Source organism: Chiloscyllium plagiosum, unplaced genomic scaffold (genome assembly GCF_037043375.1).
Source record: "Chiloscyllium plagiosum isolate Xiang-an unplaced genomic scaffold, Cpla_swu_hap1 HiC_scaffold_7, whole genome shotgun sequence".
NCBI lineage: Eukaryota > Metazoa > Chordata > Chondrichthyes > Orectolobiformes > Hemiscylliidae > Chiloscyllium > Chiloscyllium plagiosum.
Genome location: NW_028270145.1, coordinates 122,180,666 through 122,203,077, shown reverse-complemented (window position 1 = coordinate 122,203,077; position 22,412 = coordinate 122,180,666). Strand labels below are relative to the sequence as shown.

Here is a 22,412-nt window from a genome sequence, read left to right as displayed (position 1 = left end):
TGCCAAAGTTATCTCATGTCCCCTTTTTGCCCTTCCGATTTCCCTCTTAAGTATACTCCTTCTTCCTTTATACTCTTCTAAGGATTCACTCGATCTACCCTGTCTATATTACATAAGCTTCCTTCTTTTTCTTAAGCAAACTCTCAATTTCTTTAGTCATCCAGCATTCCCTATACCTACCAGTCTAACAGGAATATACTTTTGCTGGATTCTCATTATCTCATTTCTGAAGACTTCCCATTTTCCAGCCGTCCCTTTACCTGCGAACATCTGCCCCCAATCAGCTTTCGAAAGTTCTTGCCTAACACCATCAAAATTGGCCTTTCTCCATTTTAGAACTTCAACTTTTAGATCTGGTCTATCCTTTTCCCATCATTATTTTAAATCTAATAGAATTATGGTTGCTGGCCCCAAAGTGCTCCCCCACTCACACCTCAGTCACCTGCCCTGCCTTATTTCCCAAGAGTAGGTCAAGTTTTGCACCTTCTCTGGTAGGTACATCCACATACTGAATCAGAAAATTGTCTTGTACACACTTAACAAATTCCTCTCCATCTAAACCATCTGGACCGGCTCAGGCTTGAAGGGCCGAATGGCCTGTTCCTGGGCTGTAAATTTTCTTTGTTCTCTTTGTTCTTTAAGATTGGTTGTATTTTGGACAGGGTTTGTATAATACTTAACAGTCTTAAGATTACAAAGAGACCTTGATCAATTGAATTAATGAATCATGGAGGTGTACAGCAGAGAAACAGATTCTTTGACTCATCTAAGCCGACCAGATATTCTGGACTATTCTAGTCCCATTTGCCAGCATTTGTCCCATATCCATCTAAACCCTTCCTATTAATATACCCATGCCTTTTAAATGTTGTACTTGTACAAACCTCCCCCACTTCCTCTGGCAGTTCTTTCCATACTCTCACCACCCTCTGAGTGAAACGGTTGCCCTTTCGGTCCCTCTTAATCTTTCTCTTCCCACCTTAAACCTATGTCCTGTAGTTTTGGATTCCCTTATCCTGGGGAATAGACCTTGACTATTCATCCTTCCCATGATTTTACAAACCTCTAGAAGGAGCAGGTGTGACTCCAATCAACACGAATGGCTGTGCTTTCAGTCATCCCATGCCAAAATTCTGAAATTCAATACTAATATCTTTTCCTTCTCCATCAAATCACAATTCTAATATCATTTTAATCAACATGTTCCAGCCTCCGGTGACTGTGTGGGGTTTGCACAATCTCCCCGTGTCTGCTTGGGTTTCCTCCAGGTGCTCTGGTTTCCTCCCACAATCCATAGATGTGCAGGTCAGGTAGATTGGCCATGCTAAATTGTCCATAGAATTAGGTGCATTAATCAGAGGGAGACCGGTCTAGGTGGGTTGCTCTTCGGAGGGTAGGTGTGAATTTGCTGAGCTGAAGGGCCTGTTTCCACACTGTAAGGAATCTAATCTAATTTAATCATTGATCAAAATCACAAAGAGCAGAGGTCCCAGAACAGAAACCTGCAGAACACTACTGGTCACCAAGCTGTAGGTTGAATATTTACCATCTACCAGTACCCTCTGTCTTCTATGGGTCAGCCAGTTCTGTATCCAGACAGCCAGATTTCTGTGTCCCATGCTCCTTACTTTCTGAAAGAGCCTACCATGGGGAACCTTATCAGATGCCTTGCTAAAATCTACGTGCACTACATCCACTGCTCTACCTTCTTCAGTGTATTTTGTCGTATCCTCAACGAATTCAGTAAGGTTTGTGAGGCATGACCTGGCTCTCTCAAATTATGATTTTCTAAGTAATCATAAATCCTGTTTCTCAGAATGCTATCCACTACTTTACCCACCACAGACGTGAGACTGACTGGTCTATAATTCCCAGGATTATCCCTGTTCCCTTTCTTGAACAAGGGAAAAATGTTTGCCATCCTCCAATCATCTGGCAGTACTCCAGTGGTCAGTGAGGATGCAAAGATCATTGCCAAAGGTGCAGCAATCTCTTCCCTCGCTTCCTGTAGTAACCTATGGTATATTCCATCTGGCCCAGGGGATTTATCTATCCTCATGATTTTCAAAATGTTCAACACATCCTCCTGGAAGTACCTGGAATCTGCTGCCAGAGGAGGAGGTGGGAGGTGGATACAATAGCAATGTTTAAGAGTCATATTGACAGATGTATGAATAGGCAGAGAATAGAGAATAGAGATATAGATTGTGTAAAGGCAAAAGCTTTTTAGTTGAGAATGGCTTTGTATGTCAGCAGAGTCTTGGTGGGCCGAAAGGCCTATTCCTGTGCTGTACTGTTATTTGTTCTTTGAGATGGATCAGGCATTGGGAGAGGACAGAACACTGTGATCATTGCATCGTCAGCTTCAGGGTGATGGTGGAGAATGATGAATAACAATTCAGGTAAGAAAATTCAATTGATGGAGAACTGACTTGGCAGGATTGACTGGAATGCAATTTTGGCAGGAAAAAGTAACTGAAACACATGGCAGATGCAGTATAATGTGGATAAATGTGAGGTTGTCTACTTTGGTAGCAAAAAACAGGAAGGCAGGTTATTATCTGGATTAGTGTAAATTGAGAGAGGGAATGTGCAACAAGACTCTCCTGACACTACAGTCGTTTAAGGTAAGCGTGCAGGTGCAGCAGGTGGGAAGGAAGGTCAGTGGTATGTTGGCCTTCACAGTATGAGGATTCAAGCACAAGAGCAGGGATGTCTTGCTGCAGTTATGCAGGGCATTGATGAGATGACACCTGGAATATGGCATGCAGTTTTGGTCTCTTTATCTGAGGAGGGATGTTCTTGCTACATATGGAGTGTAACAAAGGTTTACTAAACTGATTCCAGGGGTGGCAGGACATTATTTATTTGTGGGATGTGAGCATCATTGGCTAGCCAGCATTTATTACCCATCCTTAGCTGCCCTTGAGAAGGTAGTGCCTTCTTGAACCGACACATTTCGCCTACTGTGGGTTGACCCACAATGCCATTAGGGAGAGAATTTCAGGATGTTGGCCCAGTTACATTGAAGGTACAGCAATACATTTCCAAGTCAGGATGGTCAGTTGCTTGGAGGGGAACTTGAAGGTGGTGGTGTTCTCATATATCTGTTGCCCACGTCCTCCTAGATGGAAGTGGTCGTTGCTTTGGAAGGTGCTGTCTGAGGTTCTTTCATCTGCATCTTGTAGATAGTAAACAGTCCTGCTGTTGTGTGTCTTTGGTGGAGGGAGTGAGTGCTTGTGAAATGAATTGCTTTTTCTTGGTTAGTGTCAAACCTTGAATGTCGTTGGGGCTGCAGTGATCCAGGCAAGTGGGGCGTATTCTATCACACTCATGAAGTGTGTTTTGTTGATGATGGACAGGCTTTGTAGAGTATAGAAGTGAGTTACTTGCTGCAGTATTCCTAGCCCTTGTAGCCACTGTGTTTATGTGGTGAATCCAGTTGAGCTTCTGGTCAACAATAACCCTGAGGATGTTGATAGTGAGGGATCCAGCGGTGGTAACATCATTGAATATCAATGGTTGTATAATCTCTTGTTGTTGATGGTCATAGCCTGCCATTTGTCTAGCGCGAATGTTACTTTCCACCTGTCAGCCCAAGCCTGGAAATTGTCCAGATCTTGTTGCATTCGAACATGGACTGCTTCAGTATCTGAGGAGTCGCAAATGCTGCTGAACATTGTGCAATCATTGACAAATGTCCCCATTTCTGACCATACAATAGAGGGACGGTCATTGATAAAGCAGCTGAAGATGGTTGGGCCTAGGACACTATCCTGAGGAACTAATGTAGAGATGTCCTGGAGCTGAGATGGCTGACCTCCAACCACATGGAATCAATGTGGATTTCACCAGTTTCCTCCCCTCCCCCCACCTTATCCCAGATCCAACCTTACAACTCTGCATCGCCCTCTTGACCTGTCCTACCTGTCCATCTTCCTTCCTACCTATCTGCTCCACCCTCCTCTCCGATGTTTCACCTGCACCCCCACCTTCTACCTATTGCACTCTCAACTACCGTCCACCCCCCCCCCCTCTTTATCTGTCAGCCCCTTTGGCCCACAAACCTCATTTGTCATGAAGGGCTTATGCCCGAAACATCGATTCTCTTGCTTCTCAGATGCTGCCTGACCAATGTGCTTTTCCAGCACCACATTCTCAATTCTGACCTCCAACAACCATGACCCTCTTCCAGTGAGTCAGGTATGACTCCAATCACTGGAGGTTTGCCCCAAATACCCCTTGATTCCAATTTTGTCCGGGCTCCTTGATGCCACAGTCTGTTGAATGCAGCCTTGATGTCAAGGGTTGTCACTTTCACTTCACCTCTGGAATTCAGCTCTTTTGTCCATGTTTGAACAAAGGTTGCAATGAGGTCAGGAGGATGAGTGCCCTGGTGGAACCAAACTAGGCATTAGTGAGCAGGTTATTGCTGAGCAGGTGTTGCTTGATAGCACTGTTGATGACACCTTCTATCACTTTACTGATAATTGAGAGTAGACTGATGGGACAATAATTGGATTTGTCATGCTTTTTATACATGGGTCATAACTGGGCAATTTTCTACATTGTCAGGTGGATGCCAGTGTTGTAATTACATTGGAATAGCTTGGCTAATGGAGCGACAAGTTCCGGAGCACAAGTCTTCAGTACTATTGTCAGGGTCCATAGCTTTGCAGTATCCAGTGTCTCCAATCATATCACACACAGTGAATCAAATTGGCTGAAGTCTGGTATCTGTGATACTGGGGAACACTGGAGGAGACCAAGATGGATCATTCATTCAGCACTTCTAACTGAAGATTGCTACAAAAGCTTTAGCTCTGCTGTTATTGAGGATGGGGATATTTGTGGAGCCTTCTCCCGTGACTGGTTTAATCATCCACCACCATTTGCAACTGGATGTGGCAGTACTGCACAGCTTAGATCTGATCTGTTGGTTGTAGGATCATTTAGCTCTGTCTATCAATTGTTGATTATGCTGTTTGGTTTACAATTGGTTCGGTTTGGTGGCTTCATTAGGTTGACACCTCCATTTCAGATATGCCTGATGCTGCTCCTGACATGCCCCTCTACTGAACCAAGGTTGATCTCCTGGCTTGATGAGGGTGTAGGGGTTATGGCAGGCCATGAGGTTACAGATTGTGCTGGAGTAAAATTCTGCTGCTTTTCGTGGCCCACAGTGGCTCATGGATGCCCAGTCTTGAGTTGCTAGATGTATTCAAAGTCTGTCGAGAGTGTAGTGCTGGAAAAGCACAGCAGGTCAGGTAGCATCCGAGGAGCAGGAGAATCGACGTTTTGGGCAAAAGCCCTTCATCAGGAAGTCTATGTTCGAAGTCTGCCCTATTTAGCACAGTAATCATCACAAGTTGGTGCAAGTTATTCTCAGTGTGAAGGTGGGACTTAGTCTTGCTATGAACCAGGCTAGACACCCTCAAAATATTTTAAGAAGGGACGCTATACTATAACTTTGTCTTATTTTAAGGGTAGATGTGAATTAAGTGTTCTAGATATGAGGAAATTGGTCAAATCACTTGCCTTTAAGCAAGACATAATTTGTTTAAATACTATAGTTAAAACACAAACAAAGGAAATTGGAATTTAGAATAGATTAGATTAGATTAGATTACATTACAGTGTAGAAACAGGCCCTTCGGCCCAACAAGTCCACACCGACCCGCCGAAGCGAAACCCACCCATACCCCTACATTTACCCCTTACCTAACACTACGGGCAATTTAGCATAGCCAATTCACCTGACCCTGCACATCTTTTTGGACTGTGGGAGGAAACCGGAGCACCCGGAGGAAACCCACGCAGACACGGGGAGAACGTGCAAACTCCACACAGTCAGTCGCCTGAGGCGGGAATTGAACCGGGGTCTCAGGCGCTGTGAGGCAGCAGTGCTAACCACTGTGCCACCGTGCCGCCCACTAATAGCTTAACTATTGGAAAATTTAACCGACTCAATACAGTAACTATTACTAATTAACTGTTCCAATATAGTAACATCCCATAAACACACCCCTTGGCAAAAAGATAAATTCAAACACAGATTCTTACAGGCAGGAAGGAACAACATCAAGGAAAGTTGGTTAGAAGTTATTTACTGAAGCTTGCAACCTTTCTGGTACTGAAAACATCTTGTGACTGCTACTGTAAAAAAAAAGTAGAAAAACCTGAACTGGCCACTCCTTGACTATTGTTAAATCATTTCGAAAAAAACCTAAAGGTGCCCTAGACTCATAAGCACCTCTGCCTTTACATCCTATCTTCAAAACCCAGGACAAAATAACCTTTTTAAAGTGACAGCTTTGTCACAGTCTCCACAAGTACTGTGCTGTGGGTGCTCTTACCAATATAGTAGACCCAGTCTAGCAACTATATCCTTTAAGACCCGACCAACTTGATCAGTCGTACTGCTGCCAATCCACTCTTGGTGCTGGACATTGAAACCCCCAGAGTATGTTTTGTACCCTTGCCATCCTCAGTGCTTCCTCTATTGTTCAACATGGAGGAGTATCAATTCATCCGCTGAGGGAGGTCAGAGTCAATTTTGACGACTCCCAGGGCATCTCCCTCCCGACTGTATACCACTGTGCCCCCATCTGAGCCGGATCTGTCAAGCCGGCTGGACAAGACCTATTCAGATGGTGTCTGGTACATTGTCTGTAGGGTATGATTCCATGAGTATGACTATCAGGCTGTTGCTTAACTAGTCTGGTTTCATTTTGAAGATTTTGTTTGGCACAACTGACTGGCTTGCTGGGCCATTTTGAGGACAGTTGAGAGTCAACCATATTGTTGTGGGTCTGCAGTTGCCCCTAAAGGCCAGACCAGGTGAGGATGGCAGATTTCCTTCCCTGAAAGGCATTTTGAACCAGATAGGTTTTTCCAACAGTTGACAATGGATTTCAATGGTGATCAGTAGATTCCTAATTCCAGATTTTCTTTTTAATTGACTTCAAATTCCATCATCTGCCATAGCGCGATTTGAACCCGGGTCACCAGAGCATTAGCTGAGTTTCTGGATTAATAGTCTACTGATAATACCACAAGACTATCGCCTTCCCCATTGATGTATGATGTAAGATTGAATCAGTTAGCATTATATTTGCTGAAGTTCAGAAGAATGGGAGGATCGGGGGATCTCATAGAAACCCATAAAAATTGAACAGGATAGACAGGATAAATGCAGAAAGGATGTTCCCGATGGCTGAAGAGTTCTGAACCAAGAGTCACAGACTAAGGATACAGGGTAAGCTATTTAGGATTGAGATGAGAACAAATTTCTTCACCCAGAGAATGGTGAACTTATGGAATTTGCTACCATAGAAAGCAGGAGAAAGTGAGGACTGCAAATGCTGGAGATCAGAGCTTAAAAATGTGTTGCTGGAAAAGCGCTGCAAGTCAGGCAGCATCCAAGGAGCAGGAGAATCGACGTTTTGGGCATAAGCCCTTCTTCAGGAAAGCAGTCAAGGCTAAAACATTGTATGATTTCAAGAAAGAATTGCATATAGCACTGGGGAGTAAAGGGATCAAATGATATTTGGGAAAAGCAGAAACAGGCTACAGAGTTGGATGGTCAGCCATGATCATAATGAATGGCAGAGCAGGCTTGAAGAACCAAATATAGAGGTCCCAGTGTTGGACTGGGGTCGAGAAGGTCAGAATCACATGACACCAGATCATAGTCCAACAGATTTATTTGAAATTATAAGCTTTTGGAGTGCTGCTCCTTTGTCAGGTGAAGAACCAAATGGCATACTCCTACTCCTGTTTTCTATGTTTCTTTGTTGTTTGTTCTGATTCCAGAGAAAGTGTGGAACGGCTATCCATATTTAAGAAAATCGAAAGGAAGCCCATGACATGGCCATGTCAGCTCACCATCGGCTCTGGAATAACCATCAACATCGTGGGCTATAAGGCAGTGAGTTGTAGATTTTGTATTGAAGTAGAAGGAACTGGAAAAGCAACACTAGAGTTTTTGAAAGGTGGGATGAGAAATTCACTGTTTTGGGGAAGGATGAAGTACAGTGTTCATTGTTGATCGAGTTAAGCCATTGCGGCATTTAAAAAGGGAAGGAGTTTGCTGTGAAATATTCATGGAGAGAGAATTGTGGAGGATGGGATGTGTTTGTGGAGAAGGAGAGAGTGGTATGTTTGTGCTGGGAGAGCAACAAAGAGCATGCATGACACTGAGACTATTTGCATGGAATTATTTTTCTTGAACTACTCTTAAGCCACTGTTATGATTTCTACTTTGCTGATCATTTTCCAAATGTTTGTAGTCAGCCCTATAACTGTGCCCACTATGGAAACATTTGAGATAGGAACAAAAGTAGACCAATCTGCTTCTCAAATCTGCTTCAGCTATTCAATAAGATCATGGCTGATCTGTTTGTGATTTGAATTCCACATTCCCATTTCCCCAATAACCTTTGATATCCCTGCCAAACAATAATTTGCCCACCTGTATTAAATGACTCCATCTCTATTGCCTTCTGAAACAAAGAATTTCAAAGTTGAATGAGCTTCTGAGAGGGACATCTTGAAAGGGACATAAGTTTAAGTTGAGAAGGGGAAGGTTTAAAGGATATGTCCGAAGAAAGATTTTTTACACAGAGTAATTCAATGAAAGGGCAAACAATGTCCCCTAGTTCTGTACTGACTCAAAAGGAAACATTCTTTCATGTCCACCTTGTCAAGACCATTCAGGATCTTAATACTTCTATTGAGTCACCACTCACTCTTCTAAACTCCAATGCAAACAAATCCAGCCTATGCAACCTAACTCCATAAGACAAGGATAGGCAGTGGTGTAGTGATAACTTCACTGGGCTAGTAATCCCAGTTTATTATTCTGGGAAAATGGGTTTGAATTCCACCATAGCAGGTGGTGAAATTTGAATTCAATAAAAATCTTGCCTAATGGAGACCACATAGCAACTGTCATTTGTCATAAAATCCCATCTGCTTCAGTAATATCCTTTAGAGAAGGTGCTGTCTTTATCTGATCAAGCCTACATGTGACTACAGGACCACAACAATGTGGATGATGCTTGTCTGTCTGCCCTCGAAGGAATTAGGAATTGGCAGTAAGTGCTGGCCTTGCCAACAGCTCTTAATCCTATGAATTAAAACAAAACTCTGCTTATTCGTTTTTTTAATTTATTGCAAAAATGTACTTTGTTCATAAAAATATATCTTTATGTGCATGTACAGCTAATGAAGCTGTTCAGATCTATATTCTCTTTATCTACAGAGAACAAATTAAGCCTTGACATTCATCATTCTCTATATTTGCTATCAACTTCTTGGCATTTAGCTGAGGTATCAGCAGGGCCCAATTATTGAATGCGCCACCCCCCCCCAATTACCTTTTAGCAGAAGTTCCTTACATGGTACTCTTTTCCCACTGCACCTTGGCAGAAGCTGCCCCAAGCTTTAGCACGTCCCTCGGCGTGTAGTCCTGGACCTTGGATTGTGCCAGTCTGCAACAGTCAGTCAGGGTCAACTCCTTCACCTGGAGGACCAGCAAGTTTCGGGCAGACCAAAGAGTGTCTTTCACTGAGTTGATGGTTTTCCAGGCACAGTTGATGTTTACCTCGGTGTGCATCCTGGGAAACAGACTTTAGAGCACGGTGTCCTGTGACATGGAGCTGCTCAGGACGAACCTCAACAAACACCACTGCATTCCTCTCCAGATTTACTTTGCAAAAGCACATTCCAGAAGGAGGTGTGTGACAGTCTTGTCCCCTCCACAGCTGCTTCAAGGGCAGCGTGTGGTGATTCACCCTGACCAAACCTGTGCTATACCGGGGCAGGATGATCGCTGAGAGTGTCACGAAGAGACAAAATCCCTCATCTACTTGTGCGATATCCTGTTGAAGGCTTTCTACTGGTCCAAGCTGATGAGGCAAGTGGGCAGACCCTTGCCGTCCTGCACGTAGGTGATTGTATCCCTGAGGAGCGTGACACTCTCAGCAATCGTCCTGCCCCAGTACAGAATAGGTTTGGTCGGGGTGAATCACCGACCCTAAAGCAGATCTGACCAGGTTGGCAATGACCTTTGACAGGATTTTATAGTCCACATTTAACAGTGAGATTAGTCGTTGATTTTTAATTTCTTCCTTCTTCCCCCTGCCGCTTGTAAATGAGAGTAATGATATCTTTCCTTATAGATTCACTCAAGGTACCTGCCCGAAGCATACTGTCGTACCTCTCCAGCAGGTCCCGCCCAATCAAGTCCCACAGAGCAGAATAAGGGCGGCACAGTGGTTAGCACTGCTGCCTCACAACACCAGAGACTCGGGTTCAATTACTGCCTCTGTGTGGAGTTTGCACATTCTCCCCATGTATGCGTGGGTTTCCTCCGAGTGCTCCGGTTTACTCCCACAATCCAAAAATGTGCAGGTTAGGTGAATTGGCCATGCTAAATTGCCCATAGTGTTAGGTGAAGGGATAAATGTAGGGGAATGGGTCTGGGTGGGTTGCGCTTCGGCGGGTCGGCCTGGACTTGTTGGGCCGAAGGGCCTGTTTCCACACTGTAAGTAATCTAAATCTAAAACCCAGCTGGGAAACCATCACTTCCAGGAGTTTTATTCTTTTCTGAGGACTCGAGGGCCTTGGTCAGCTCATCCAGAGATTGCAGCTGATCCAACCTCTCCTGTGTGCTGTCATCCAAGACCATCATGATAGAGGACAGGAATGACTGGGAGGCTGCACTGATAGTGCGCTTTGTGTCATGCAGACTGGCATAAAGGATTTGCTGATCCTCATGATGTCAGACTGGGATGATGTTACTGAGCCATCTTCTTCCTTCAGGCTGCTGAGCATAGAGCTCTCCTTGTGCACCTTCTGGAAAAAGGAACATAAGCATGTCTCATTTTGCTCCACAGTGCGGACTCTGGACCGGAAAATTATCTTGCCGGCCTCTGAGGAAAAGAGCGAGGTTTGGTGGCTCTTCACCTCCTGCTGGTCCTGTGTGACATTGACACTCATTGTCTGGCAGTAGGAGCAGGTGCTACATGCTTTTGTGGTGTTGAGTTTTCTCTGCCTCTCTCTCGCGTTCTGAACACCTTTGAGAATAAAGAACCTTTGATGTTCCCTTTGACTGTTTCCCACCAGTCCACTGGAGATTCTAACAGGGCCTTTTCAAATCTCCAACTGGTATAATCCCTTTTGATCTCAATTTTTTCTGGGGTCAACAGCTTCACATTCAACTTCCACGTTTGCTTGCCAGTCTGCTGGTTGTCCTGTAGGTGATAGCCAGCCCACAGGAGGCAGTGGTCAGAGAAGAATACCTGCTTGATGCTGGTGGAACTTACTGAGAACAGTTGGGACACAAACAGGAAATCTATTCTTGAGCGGATTGACCTGTCTGGTTGCGACCAGGTGTATCTATGTTGTGCTTTGTCTGCAGGGGTAAATCTCCCGTAACCTGCCTCCAATGCATTTACATTGTTCCACAATAAGGGGACCAAAACTGCATACACAAACCAATGAGTTATGTTGTTTTTTGGCATCAGCACTTGCACATGATAGACCTCCACATACAGACCATTAGTTAAGTGGGTATTTAAATTTTAGAATATAAATTGGGAGGATATAAAAGTAACAGTTCTAATATTGGGCAATGATGCATGTTTAAAGTATTGAATGCGCTGCCCCAACAGTTTTCCCTTTAAAGGTATAATTTTTGACAATCAGAACTTTAGATGTAAAACTCTTCAAACAGATGACTGAAGAGAAGGTAAAGAAAAGCTGGATGTCTGTTGATGCCAAGACTCTGCGGAAGGAGGACGTGAGGAGGGAGACCGTTTACTGCTTAAATGATGACAATGAGACTGAAGTTTCAAAGGAAGACACTATTCAAGGTATCATCTGTCCTCACCATCCCATCATTTCATGCTCATTAAATCACATTCTTATCCACATGTGTTTGTACCTTTCCTGAGCTGCACATTGCTATCCTGATCTTGTCTTAGTCTTACTGTTAGATGAGAGGTTCTTATAGGGTGAGGTTGAAGAGTGGCTTCAGTACAAGTGGTTTGTAAGAGAGGTAACTTGGAGCTGAAAGTTGAGAGGTGTCTGTATGTGTCAACCTTGTTGACTATTGAGACACAAACAATAAGACTGAATCTCTTGTTTCAAGCCCATTGTAAATCTAGAAGCACATCATCCAGGCAACTTCAGTGCAGTCCTGAAAGGTGAAATATCTCTCTCTTAAGGTGGGCAGAAAAGACTCTGTGTCTTTCAGAGAAGAGCAGGGGAGTCCTCTGATGAGGCGTAAGATATTTATCATTCCATAAACATTTGTTCAAAGTAAATGATCTAATAATTAAATTTTAAAAATGACTGAATTATTCAGCAGGTCCACGATACAGACGATGTTGTGGTTCTGTTCGCCGAGCTGGGAATTTGTGTTGCTGACGTTTCGTCCCCTTTCTAGGTGACATCCTCAGTGCTTGGGAGCCTCCTGTGAAGCGCTTCTGTGATGTTTCCTCCGGCATTTGTAGTGATTTGTATCTGCTGCTTCTGGTTGTCAGTTCCAGCTGTCCGCTGCAGTGGCCGGTATATTGGGTCCAGGTCGATGTGCTTATTGATTGAATCTGTGGATGAGTGCCATGCCTCTAGGAATTCCCTGGCTGTTCTCTGTTTGGCTTGTCCTATAATAATAGTGTTGTCCCAGTCGAATTCATGTTCCCAGCTCGGCGAACAGAACCACAACAACGAGCACCCGAGCTACAAATCTTCTCCCAAACTTTGATACAGACGATCTCAGGAGGACACCAAGATGGATCTTCAACTCAGTGCTTTTGTGTGAAGATGAATGCACATGTTTCAGCCTTGTCTTTTGCATTGGCACGCTCGGCTGTCCCCATCTATTGTTAGTTATTCAATTGTCTAACATAATTCATGGTTGGACATGATAGGTCAGCAGAATTTAGATTTGATTCATTTATTGTGGGATCACTTAGCTCTTTCTATCACACATTGCTTCTGCTGTTTGACATGCAAGTACTTGTGTGTGGAGCTTCACCAGGTTGACACCCGATTTGCCTGGTGCTACGCTTGCACTATTCATGGAGTCAGGGTTGACCCCTCAGCTTAATGGTAAGAGTAGAGAGGAGGATCGTAGAATCATACAGCACAGAAGAGGCCCTTCGGCCGATTAAGTCTATACTGTCAAAAATATACTGTCAGCTACAGTCGTCCCATTTTCCCACACGAGACCCAGAACCCTGAGTGTTATATTTCAAGTTCCCATCCAAATACTTTTTAAGAGGTTGTGAGGTTCCTGCCACATCTATTCTTCCAACCCATAGGCCACGAGAAGAACAAAGAAAATTTACAGTCCAGGAACAGGCCCTTCGGCCCTCCAAGTCTGAGCTGATCCAAATCCACTGTCTAAACCTATCACCCAATTCCTAAACATCTGTATCCCTCTGCTCTCCACCAACTCATGCATCAGTCCATACGCACCTTAAATGAATCTACTGTGCCTGCCTCTACTACCTCTGCTGGCAACATGTTCCAGGCACCTACCACCCTCTGTGTAAAGTATTTTCCGCGTGTATCCCCCTTAAACTTTTTGCCTCTCACCTTGAACAGTTGACTTTTTGTTATTGAATCCCTCACCCTGAGAAAAAGCTTATCTCTATCTACCCTGTCTATACCCTTTAGGATTTTGAAGACCTCAAACAAGTCCCCCTCGATCTCCTTTTTTCTAATGAAAACAATCCAACCTCTCTTCATAGCTAGCACCTTCTATGCCAGGCCACGTCCTCGTAAACCTTCTCTGCACCCTCTCCAAAGCGTCCACATCCTTTTGGTAATGTGGCGACCAGAATTGTACGCGGTATTCCAAAGGCAGCCGAACCAAAGTCTTGTACAATTTTAACATGTCCTGACAGCTGTTGTACTCAATACCCGGTCCGATGCAGGCAAGCATACCATATGCCTTTTTGGCCATGCTATCCACCTGTGCAGCCACCTTCAGGGTACAATGGACCTGAACTCCAAGAATTGTCTGCTCATCAACTTTTCCCAAGGCTCTTCCATTTACAGTATAATTCGCTCTAGAATTAACTTCCCAAAATGCATCACCTCACATTTATTTGGATTGAGTTCCGCTCAACTCTCCTGTCTATCTATATTCTCCTGTATTCTTTGACAGTCCACCAATCTTCGTGTCATCTGCAAACTTACAGATAAGCCCAACAATGCCCTCTTCCAGATCATTTATGTATGTCACAAACAACAGTGGCGCCAGCACTGATCCCTGTGGAACACGGCTGATCACCTTTCTCCACTTCGAGAAACTCCCTTCAACTACTTTCAGTCTCCTGTTGCTCAACCAGTTCTTCATCCGCATGGCTAGAACAGCCTGCACTTTGTCTATTAGTTTACCATGGGAACCTTATTAAAAGCCTTACTAAAGTTCATGTATATGACATCTGCAGCCCTTCCTTCATCTATCAACTTGGTCACTTCTTCAAAGAAGTCTATTAATTTGGATAGGTACGATCTCCCCCACACAAAATCATGTTGCCTATCACCGATAAGCCCATTCTTTTCTGAATAGAAATAGATTTTATCCCTCAGTACCTTCTCCTGCAACTTTCCCACCACTGATATCAGGCTCACTGGTCTATAGTTTCCTGGAATATCCCTACTACCCTTCTTGTACAGGGGGACAACATTAGCAACCCTCCAGACCTCCGATATTTCACCTGTGTTTAAGGATACTACAAAGATGCCTGTCAGGGCCCCAGCTATTTCCTCTCTTGCCTCTCTCAGCAACCTGGGATAGATCCCATCCGGTCCCGGGGATTTGACCACCTTAATAACCTCTAGCCTATCCAACACATCGTGAACCAGACTAATCAAACTTCTATCTTTAATCTTAAGGTTCATCATGTCCCTCTCCTCAGTGAACACTGAAGCAAAGTAATCAGTCAGAATCTCACCCATTTTCTCAGGTTCGACCTTCCCTCTTTATCCTTTAGTGGACCTACCCTTTCTCTAGTTACCCTCTTGCTTCTTATTTCTGAATAAAAGGCCTTGGGATTCTCCTAAAATCCGCTTGCTAAAGTTATTTCATGACCCCTTTTAGTCTGCTCGATTCTTTGTTTAAGATTGGTCCTACTTTCTCGATATCCCTGAAGGCATGTTCTGTTCTTAGCTGCCTGGATCTTATGTACTCTTCCCTTTTCCTCATGGCTAATCGCACGATTTCTCCTGTCATCCACAGTTCATAAATCTTGCCTTTCCTATCCCTTGTTGTCAAAGGGACATGCCTATCCTGCACTATCTTCAACGTATCTTTGAAAGCCTCCCACTTATCAAATATCAAGTAGCTGTCCCCAATCCACATCTTTAGATTAGATTACTTACAGTGTGGAAACAGGCCCTTCGGCCCAACAGGTCCACAGTGACCCGCAACCCACCCATACCCCTACATTGACCCCTTCACCTAACACTACGGGCAATTTAGCATGGCCAATTCACCTAACCCGCACATCTTTGGACTGTGGGAGGAAACCGGAGCACCCGGAGGAAACCCACGCAAACACGAGGAGAATGTGCAAACTCCACACAGTCAGTCGCCAGTCAGTTCCCAGCTCCTGCTGAATTTGGATAAAATTGGCCTTGGCCCAGTTTAGCACTGTTCCCTTAGGACCATTCTTATCTTTGTCTACGAGTATTCCAAAACTTACAGAATTGTGGTCACTGTTCCCAAAGAAATTTCCCAATGTAGCTTCTTCCACCTGGCCTGGCTCATTCCCCAATACCAGGTCCAATATTGGCCCTTCTATTGTCGGACTATTGACGTACTGCTCCAGAAAACTTACCTGGATGCTCCTTACAAATTCATTCCCATCCAGCCCTCTGACATAAAGTGTAACCCAGTCAATGTTGGGAAAATCAAACTCTCGCATCACCACCACCTTGTTGTCTCTACATCTTTCCATAATCTGTTTACCTATTTGTTCTTCTACCTCACGCTCACTGTTGGGAGGCCTGTAATACAGCCCCAACAATGTAACTGCACCCTTCTTATTTCTCAGCTTCATCCATAATGCCTCACTGCTCAGGCCCTCCATAGTGTCCTCCTTTAGCACAGCTGTGATATCATCCCTCCCTGTCCTGTCTGAAGCATCTATATCCCGGATCATTTAGTTGCCAATCATACCCTTCCTTCAACCAAGTCTTTGTGATCACAATAACATCAAACTCCCAGGCACCAATCCAAACCCTAAGTTTACCTGCCATACCCACTATACTCCTTGCACCTATTTGTTCTTCTACCTCACGCTCACTGTTGGGAGGCCTGTAATACAGCCCCAACAATGTAACTGCACCCTTCTTATTTCTCAGCTTCATCCATAATGCCTCACTGCTCAGGCCCTCCATAGTGTCCTCCTTTAGCACAGCTGTGATATCATCCCTCCCTGTCCGCCAGTTCTTTTGTGTTCATCTGCTCTTTGCCTACTCTTCCCCTTGGTAGTGCTAACTTCATGATCATTATGGTCTCTAGTTTCCACCTCACAGTCTACTAGTCTTCTCTTCTGGTTCCCAGCTCCCTGCCACATTAGTTTAAAACCTCCCCAACAGCAGTAGCCAATACTCCCCCAAGAACATTAGTTCCAGTCTGGTGTAGACAATCCGATTTGTAATAGTCCTACTTTCCCCAGAACCAGCCCCAGTGTCCCACAAATCTGAACCCCTCCCTCAAGTCACTTATTCTTTCATTTCTACCCTGACTAGCACATGGCAATGTTAGCAATTCTGAGTTCACTACCTTTGAGGTCCTCCTCTTTAACTTCTCTCCAAGCTCCCTGAATTCTGCTTTCAGGACATCATCTCATTTTTTTACTTATAACATTGGTGCCCATATGCAACACGACAACTGGTTGTTCACCCTCCCCTTTCAGAATGCTCTGCAGGCGATCGTGACATCCCTGATCCGAGCACCTGTGAGGCAAAATACCATCCAGGAGTCTCGTCTTCGGCCACAAAACCGAAGGTGGGCGGCATGGTGGCACAGTGGTTAGCACTGCTGCCTCGCAGCGCCAGAGACCCGGGTTCAATTCCCGACTCAGGCGACTGACTGTGTGGAGTTTGCACGTTCTCCCCGTGTCTGCGTGGGTTTCCTCCGGGTGCTCCGGTTTCCTCCCACAGTCCAAAGATGTGCAGGTTAGGTGAATTGGCCACACTAAATTGCCCGTAGTGTTAGGTAAGGGGTAAATGTAGGGGTATGGGTGGGTTTCGCTTCGGCGGGTCGGTGTGGACTTGTTGGGCCGAAGGGCCTGTTTCCACACTGTAATCTAATCTAATCTAATCTAATCTATCTACTTTCCTAACAATAGAATCCCTTATGACTATGGCCCTACGAGTCTTTTTCCCGCCCTTCTGAACAGCAGTGCCCGCAACAATGCCATGATCCTGGCAACTGCTTCCCTCCCCTGGTGAGCCATGTCCCCCAACAATATCCAAAATGGTATACCTGTTTTGGAGGGCGAAGACCTTGGGGGACACCTGCACTGCCTTCCTACTCTTTCTTTACCTTTTGTTCACCCATTCACTGTCTCCCTCAGCAATTCTAGTCTGTGGTGTGACCAATTCACTAAACATGCTATCCACAACCTCCTCAGCATCGCGGATGTTCCACAGTGAGTACATCCGCAATTCCAGAGCCGTCACATGGTCAAACAAGAGCAGCAGCTGGACACCGTTCTTGCAAGTGTAAGAGTCAGGAGCGTCAGCCATGTCTCTGAGCTCCCACATCAAGCAAGAGGCACATGCCATGGGGTCTGATGTCCCCTGCCATTGTAAGCTTTAGCTTTATATCAACTAGGAGAAAGTGAGGACTGCAGATGCTGGAGATCAGAGCTGAAAAATGTGTTGCTGGAAAAGCGCAGCAGGTCAGGCAGCATCAAAGGAGCAGGCGAATCGACGTTTCGGGCATAAGCCCTTCTTCAGGAATCCTGCAGAAGAGCTTATGCCCGAACTGTTGATTCTCCTTTCCAGCAACACATTTTTCAGCTTAGCTTTATATCAACTAACTAAAACCAAGCAATGCACGTAAAGATATGAAAGAAAAGAAAAAAAACAACAAAAAAGCCATACCTTACAAAGTCCTTTTCTTCTAGTTAGAGGAGTTTGCGGGGGGGGGGGGAGTCAGCATTATCTTGAGTTTAGCCACTGCCCAAATATATACTAAGTCCTTACCTTCCTGGTCTCCAACATCTCTCCGCTCTGTCCCCTGCTACTCCAGGATAGGAAAATGGCCATGGGCTTCAAAGATAAGTCCTTTACCTTCCCAGCAACCTCCTAGTCTCCAACATCACCTCTGGTCTGTCTCCTACTGCTCTAAACATGAGGTTGTAGATTGCAATTGACTGAATGCAGAGCTGGGCTGAGAAGTGGAAGATGGAGTTCAACCTGGAAAAGTGTGAAGTGATTCAGTTTGGAAGGTCGAATTTGAATTCAGATTACAGGGTTAAAGGCAGGATTCTTGGCATTGTGGAGGAACAGAGGGAACTTGGCATCCACATCCATAGATCCCTCAAAGTTGCCAGCCAGGTTGATAGGGTTGTTAAAAAGGCATATGGTGTGTTGGCTTTCATTAGCAGGGGGATTGAGTTTAAGAACTGCGAGGTTATGCTGCAGCTGTTTACAGCCCTGGTTAGATCCCACTCTGAATATTGTATTCAGTTCTGGTCTCATTATAGGAAGTATCATGAAGTTGAAGGCATGTACTGTACCTTTAAGAGAGAGTGAGTGCTATTCTAAACTAAGCTTACAAGCACCTGCGATATGACTAGATGGCAGTCTCAGTGTGTACTGGAAAACTGAAAATATTTAACATTTGGCTGTGAAATGTATACCTGAGTTGGTTGCTGTTTTGACAACAATTCAAATTTAACCAATCAGTTTAAATTATACCCAAGGATGCTAAAACTCAATTGAGTTTGAATTTATTGTTTTGCCAACATCAAACCAATGAGATGATATAATGTTGGGCATATAAAAATGCAGGCATTTTGAAAATTGCAGAGAGAGCAATTGCCATTGAGAGAGAAATTAGAAAGCATACTCTATCAAAGATACCTTTTCATATGAAACGTATTTACAGTAAAAGTAAAGAAGACAACCCAGGGAGATCCTCAACCAGAAGAAGATGGACACCGAAGATGACAGCAGCTGTGTGGTTTTGAAATTAAGTTGATGTAATTTTATTGAGTCTCTTATTGGAACAGCTTATTGTTATAGAGTTGGAGGCAGGTAATAAGCAGTTAAGAGAAAAGGTGAACTTCGAGTTGTGGATAGTTGTTGTCTTTGTTCACTTTTGGAGTTTAAAAAAATTGATATTTTTTCTTTAAATAGTGGAAGTTAGGAGTTCTCTGTCACTCATATTTTAACAGATTACAAGGCGAGGTGAGCCTTTCTGGGTGTTTAGTTTGATTAACAGAAGGGTTCACCACTCTGTTGTAACAGAAGGATGTGGAAGCCTTAGAGGGGATGCAGAGGAGATTCACCAGGATGCTGCCTGGACTGGAGGGCATGTCTTATGAAGAAATGTTGAAGGAACTAGTGTTTTTCTTGTTGGAGCGAAGAAGGATGAGAGGTAATTTGGACCTTTTTCCCAGGGTGCAAATAGCTGTCACAAGGGGTCATAATTTTAAGGTGATCGGAGGGAGGTTTAGGGAAGATGTCAGATGTGGACCCTTTACACAGACAGTGGTGGGTGCGTGGAATGCACTGCCAGCAGTGGTAGTAGAGTCATATACATTAGGGACATTTAAGCGACTCTTGGATAGGCTCATGGATGATAGTAAAATGAAGGGTACATAGGTTAGTTTGATCTTAGAGTAGGATAAAAGGTCGGCACAACATTGAGGGCCGAAGAGCCTGTAGTGTGCTGTACTGTTCTATGTTCTATGAATAGAATTCTGCTGCGGCTGATTACCCAAATTGGCCAATAAAGGCCCATTTTGAATCCCTAGATCTGTTAAAATTCTATCCTATTTAAACAGTTGTAGCATGGCGCAATGTGATGGAATATATCATAGAAACTGAAGGGTACGTAGGTTAGTCTGATCTTAGAGTAAGATAAAAGGCCAGCACAACATCGAGGGCCGAAGGGCTTGTACTGTCTTGTACTGTTCTATGTTCTAAACTTATAATAGAGAAGAGACCCTTCTTCCCATCAATTCTGCACTGAAAACAATTGTACTATTTTCTACACTAGTCCTAGTTTCCATCACCTGGCGCATAGCCTTTAATGTTGTGACATTTCAAGTGCCCATCCTCATACTTTTTAAAGATTGTAGGTTTCCTGCCTCATCTATCCTCCAAGGCAGTGCGTTCTAGAATCCCACCACCCTCTGTGTGAAAAATCATTTTCCTCAACTCCCTCCTACGCCTTTCACTTTAAAATTATAACAGTTGCTTTCTATCCAGCATTGGGGTAGGCAATGGCCCAATGGTATTATTGCTAGAACATTAATCCAAAAATCTAGCTAAGGTTCTCGGACCCCTGATTCAAAACCCACCACGGTAAATGGTGGAATTTGAATTCAATAAAAAATCTGGAATTAAGAATCTGACAATGATTATGAATCCATTATTGATTGTTTGCAAAACCTATCTAGTTCACTAATGTTCTTTAGGCAAGGAAATCGACCATCCTTATCTGGCTCCATGTGACTCCAAATCCACATCAATGTGGTTGACCTTAAGTTCCCATGGGCAATCAAATGCAGGCCTAGCCAGTGATGCCCACATCCTGTGAGTAAGTAAAAGAAAAACACTGTGTGTATCTGCCTCATAATCTCATGTGAGCAAAACCTTTTTAGAGGTGATATGAGGAAAATCCTTCTCCCAGAGAGTGGTGGGAATCTGGAACTCGCTGTGTGACTTCAATCAAGTCTTCTCTCAATCTTTTCTGCTCCAAAGAAAACAACCTGAACTTATTCAGCCTCCCTTCTTGCTAAATTGGGATGGCATGGTGGCTCAGTGGTTAGTATACTGCCTCACAGCACCAGGGATCCGGGTTCGATTCTAGCCTCGGGTGGCTGTCTGGGTGGAGTTTGCACATTCCTTCCTGTGTCTGTGTGGGTTTCCTCTGGATGCTCCAGTTTCCTCGCATAATGCGGGCTAGGTGAATTGACCATTCAAAATTGCCCATGATGTTCAGGGATGTGTGGGTTAGGTGCATTAGTTACGGGTAAAATGTGGAGTAATAGGGTGGAGGAATGTATCTGGGAGGGTTTCTGTTCGGAGGGTCGGTGTGGACTTGTTGGGCCAAATGGCCTGTTTCCACACTGTAGGGATTCTATGATTCTAAACTGCTCCATTTCAAACAACATCCTAGTGAATCTCCTCTGACCCCTCACCAGTTTTGTTCAGTGTGGAAACAGGCCATTTGGCCCAACAAGTCCACACCGACCCTCTGAACAGTAACCCTCCTGATACATTCCCCTACCCTATTACTCCACATTTTACCCCTAACTAATGCATCTAACCCACACATCCTTCCTGTAATACCAGAACTGCACATAATACTCCATCTTTGGCCTAACCAGAGTTCTGTACAAATCCAACATAACTTCCTTGCTCTTATAATCTGTCCCTCTGCTGAAGTCCTGTGCACCTCCTTAATTACTCTGTTAGCCTGTCCAGCTGTCTTCAGGTATCTGTGGACGAGTACCACAAGGTCCCTCTGTTCTTCCTAGCTTTCTAGACCTTCCATTCATTGAGTGCACCCTTGTCTTATCCCTTCTGCCAAAGTGCATCATGTCACACTTATCAGGGTTAAATTCCATCTGCCACTGGCCTGCCCTTCTGAACAATCCATCTATATCTTTGTAGGCTCATCACACATACAGGCTCTTTACCCCCAATGTATTCATTCCAGTCAAAATCACCCACCTAACTATTCTAATCCCATTTTTCAGCACTTGGCCCATTGCCTTGTATGCCTTAGCATCGCAAGTGCATATCTAAATACTTTTAAAATATTATGAGGGGTTCTCCCTCTCCACATCCTTCTAGGTAGTGAGTTCCAGATTTTCACCACCCTCATAATCTCCTCTGAACCTTCTGCCTCTTACCTTAAATCTGTCTGCTGGGGATTGATCCAGCCATCAAAGGAAAACATTTCTTCCTGTCTGCCCTGTCTATGCTCCTCATAATTTTATACATCTTGAATATGTCTCCTGTAATATGGAAGTACTGTTGTTGGACTGAGGTGGACAAAGTTAAAAATCACACAACGCCAGGTTATAGTTGAGTGTGTGTTGCTGGAAAAGGACAGCAGATCAGGCATCAACCGAGTTGCAGGAAAATTGACATTTTGGGCTGGAGCCCTTCTTCAGGAATGAGGCTGGGAGTCTTGG

The 22,412-nt window shown here is 44.3% G+C and overlaps 1 protein-coding gene across 2 annotated transcripts in view; it reads left to right on the top strand.

Annotated features, from left to right (window-relative positions):
• LOC122551960 (X-ray repair complementing 5) overlaps positions 1 to 22,412 on the top strand; it is a 366,827-nt gene that overhangs the window by 156,569 nt on the left and 187,846 nt on the right. For both annotated transcript variants that reach the window (XM_087989448.1, XM_087989447.1), the window contains exons 7-8: positions 7,816 to 7,930; positions 11,741 to 11,879. In XM_087989448.1, coding sequence (XP_087845574.1) covers positions 7,816 to 7,930; positions 11,741 to 11,879 — 254 coding nt within the window. The remainder of the gene's footprint in view (positions 1 to 7,815; positions 7,931 to 11,740; positions 11,880 to 22,412) is intronic.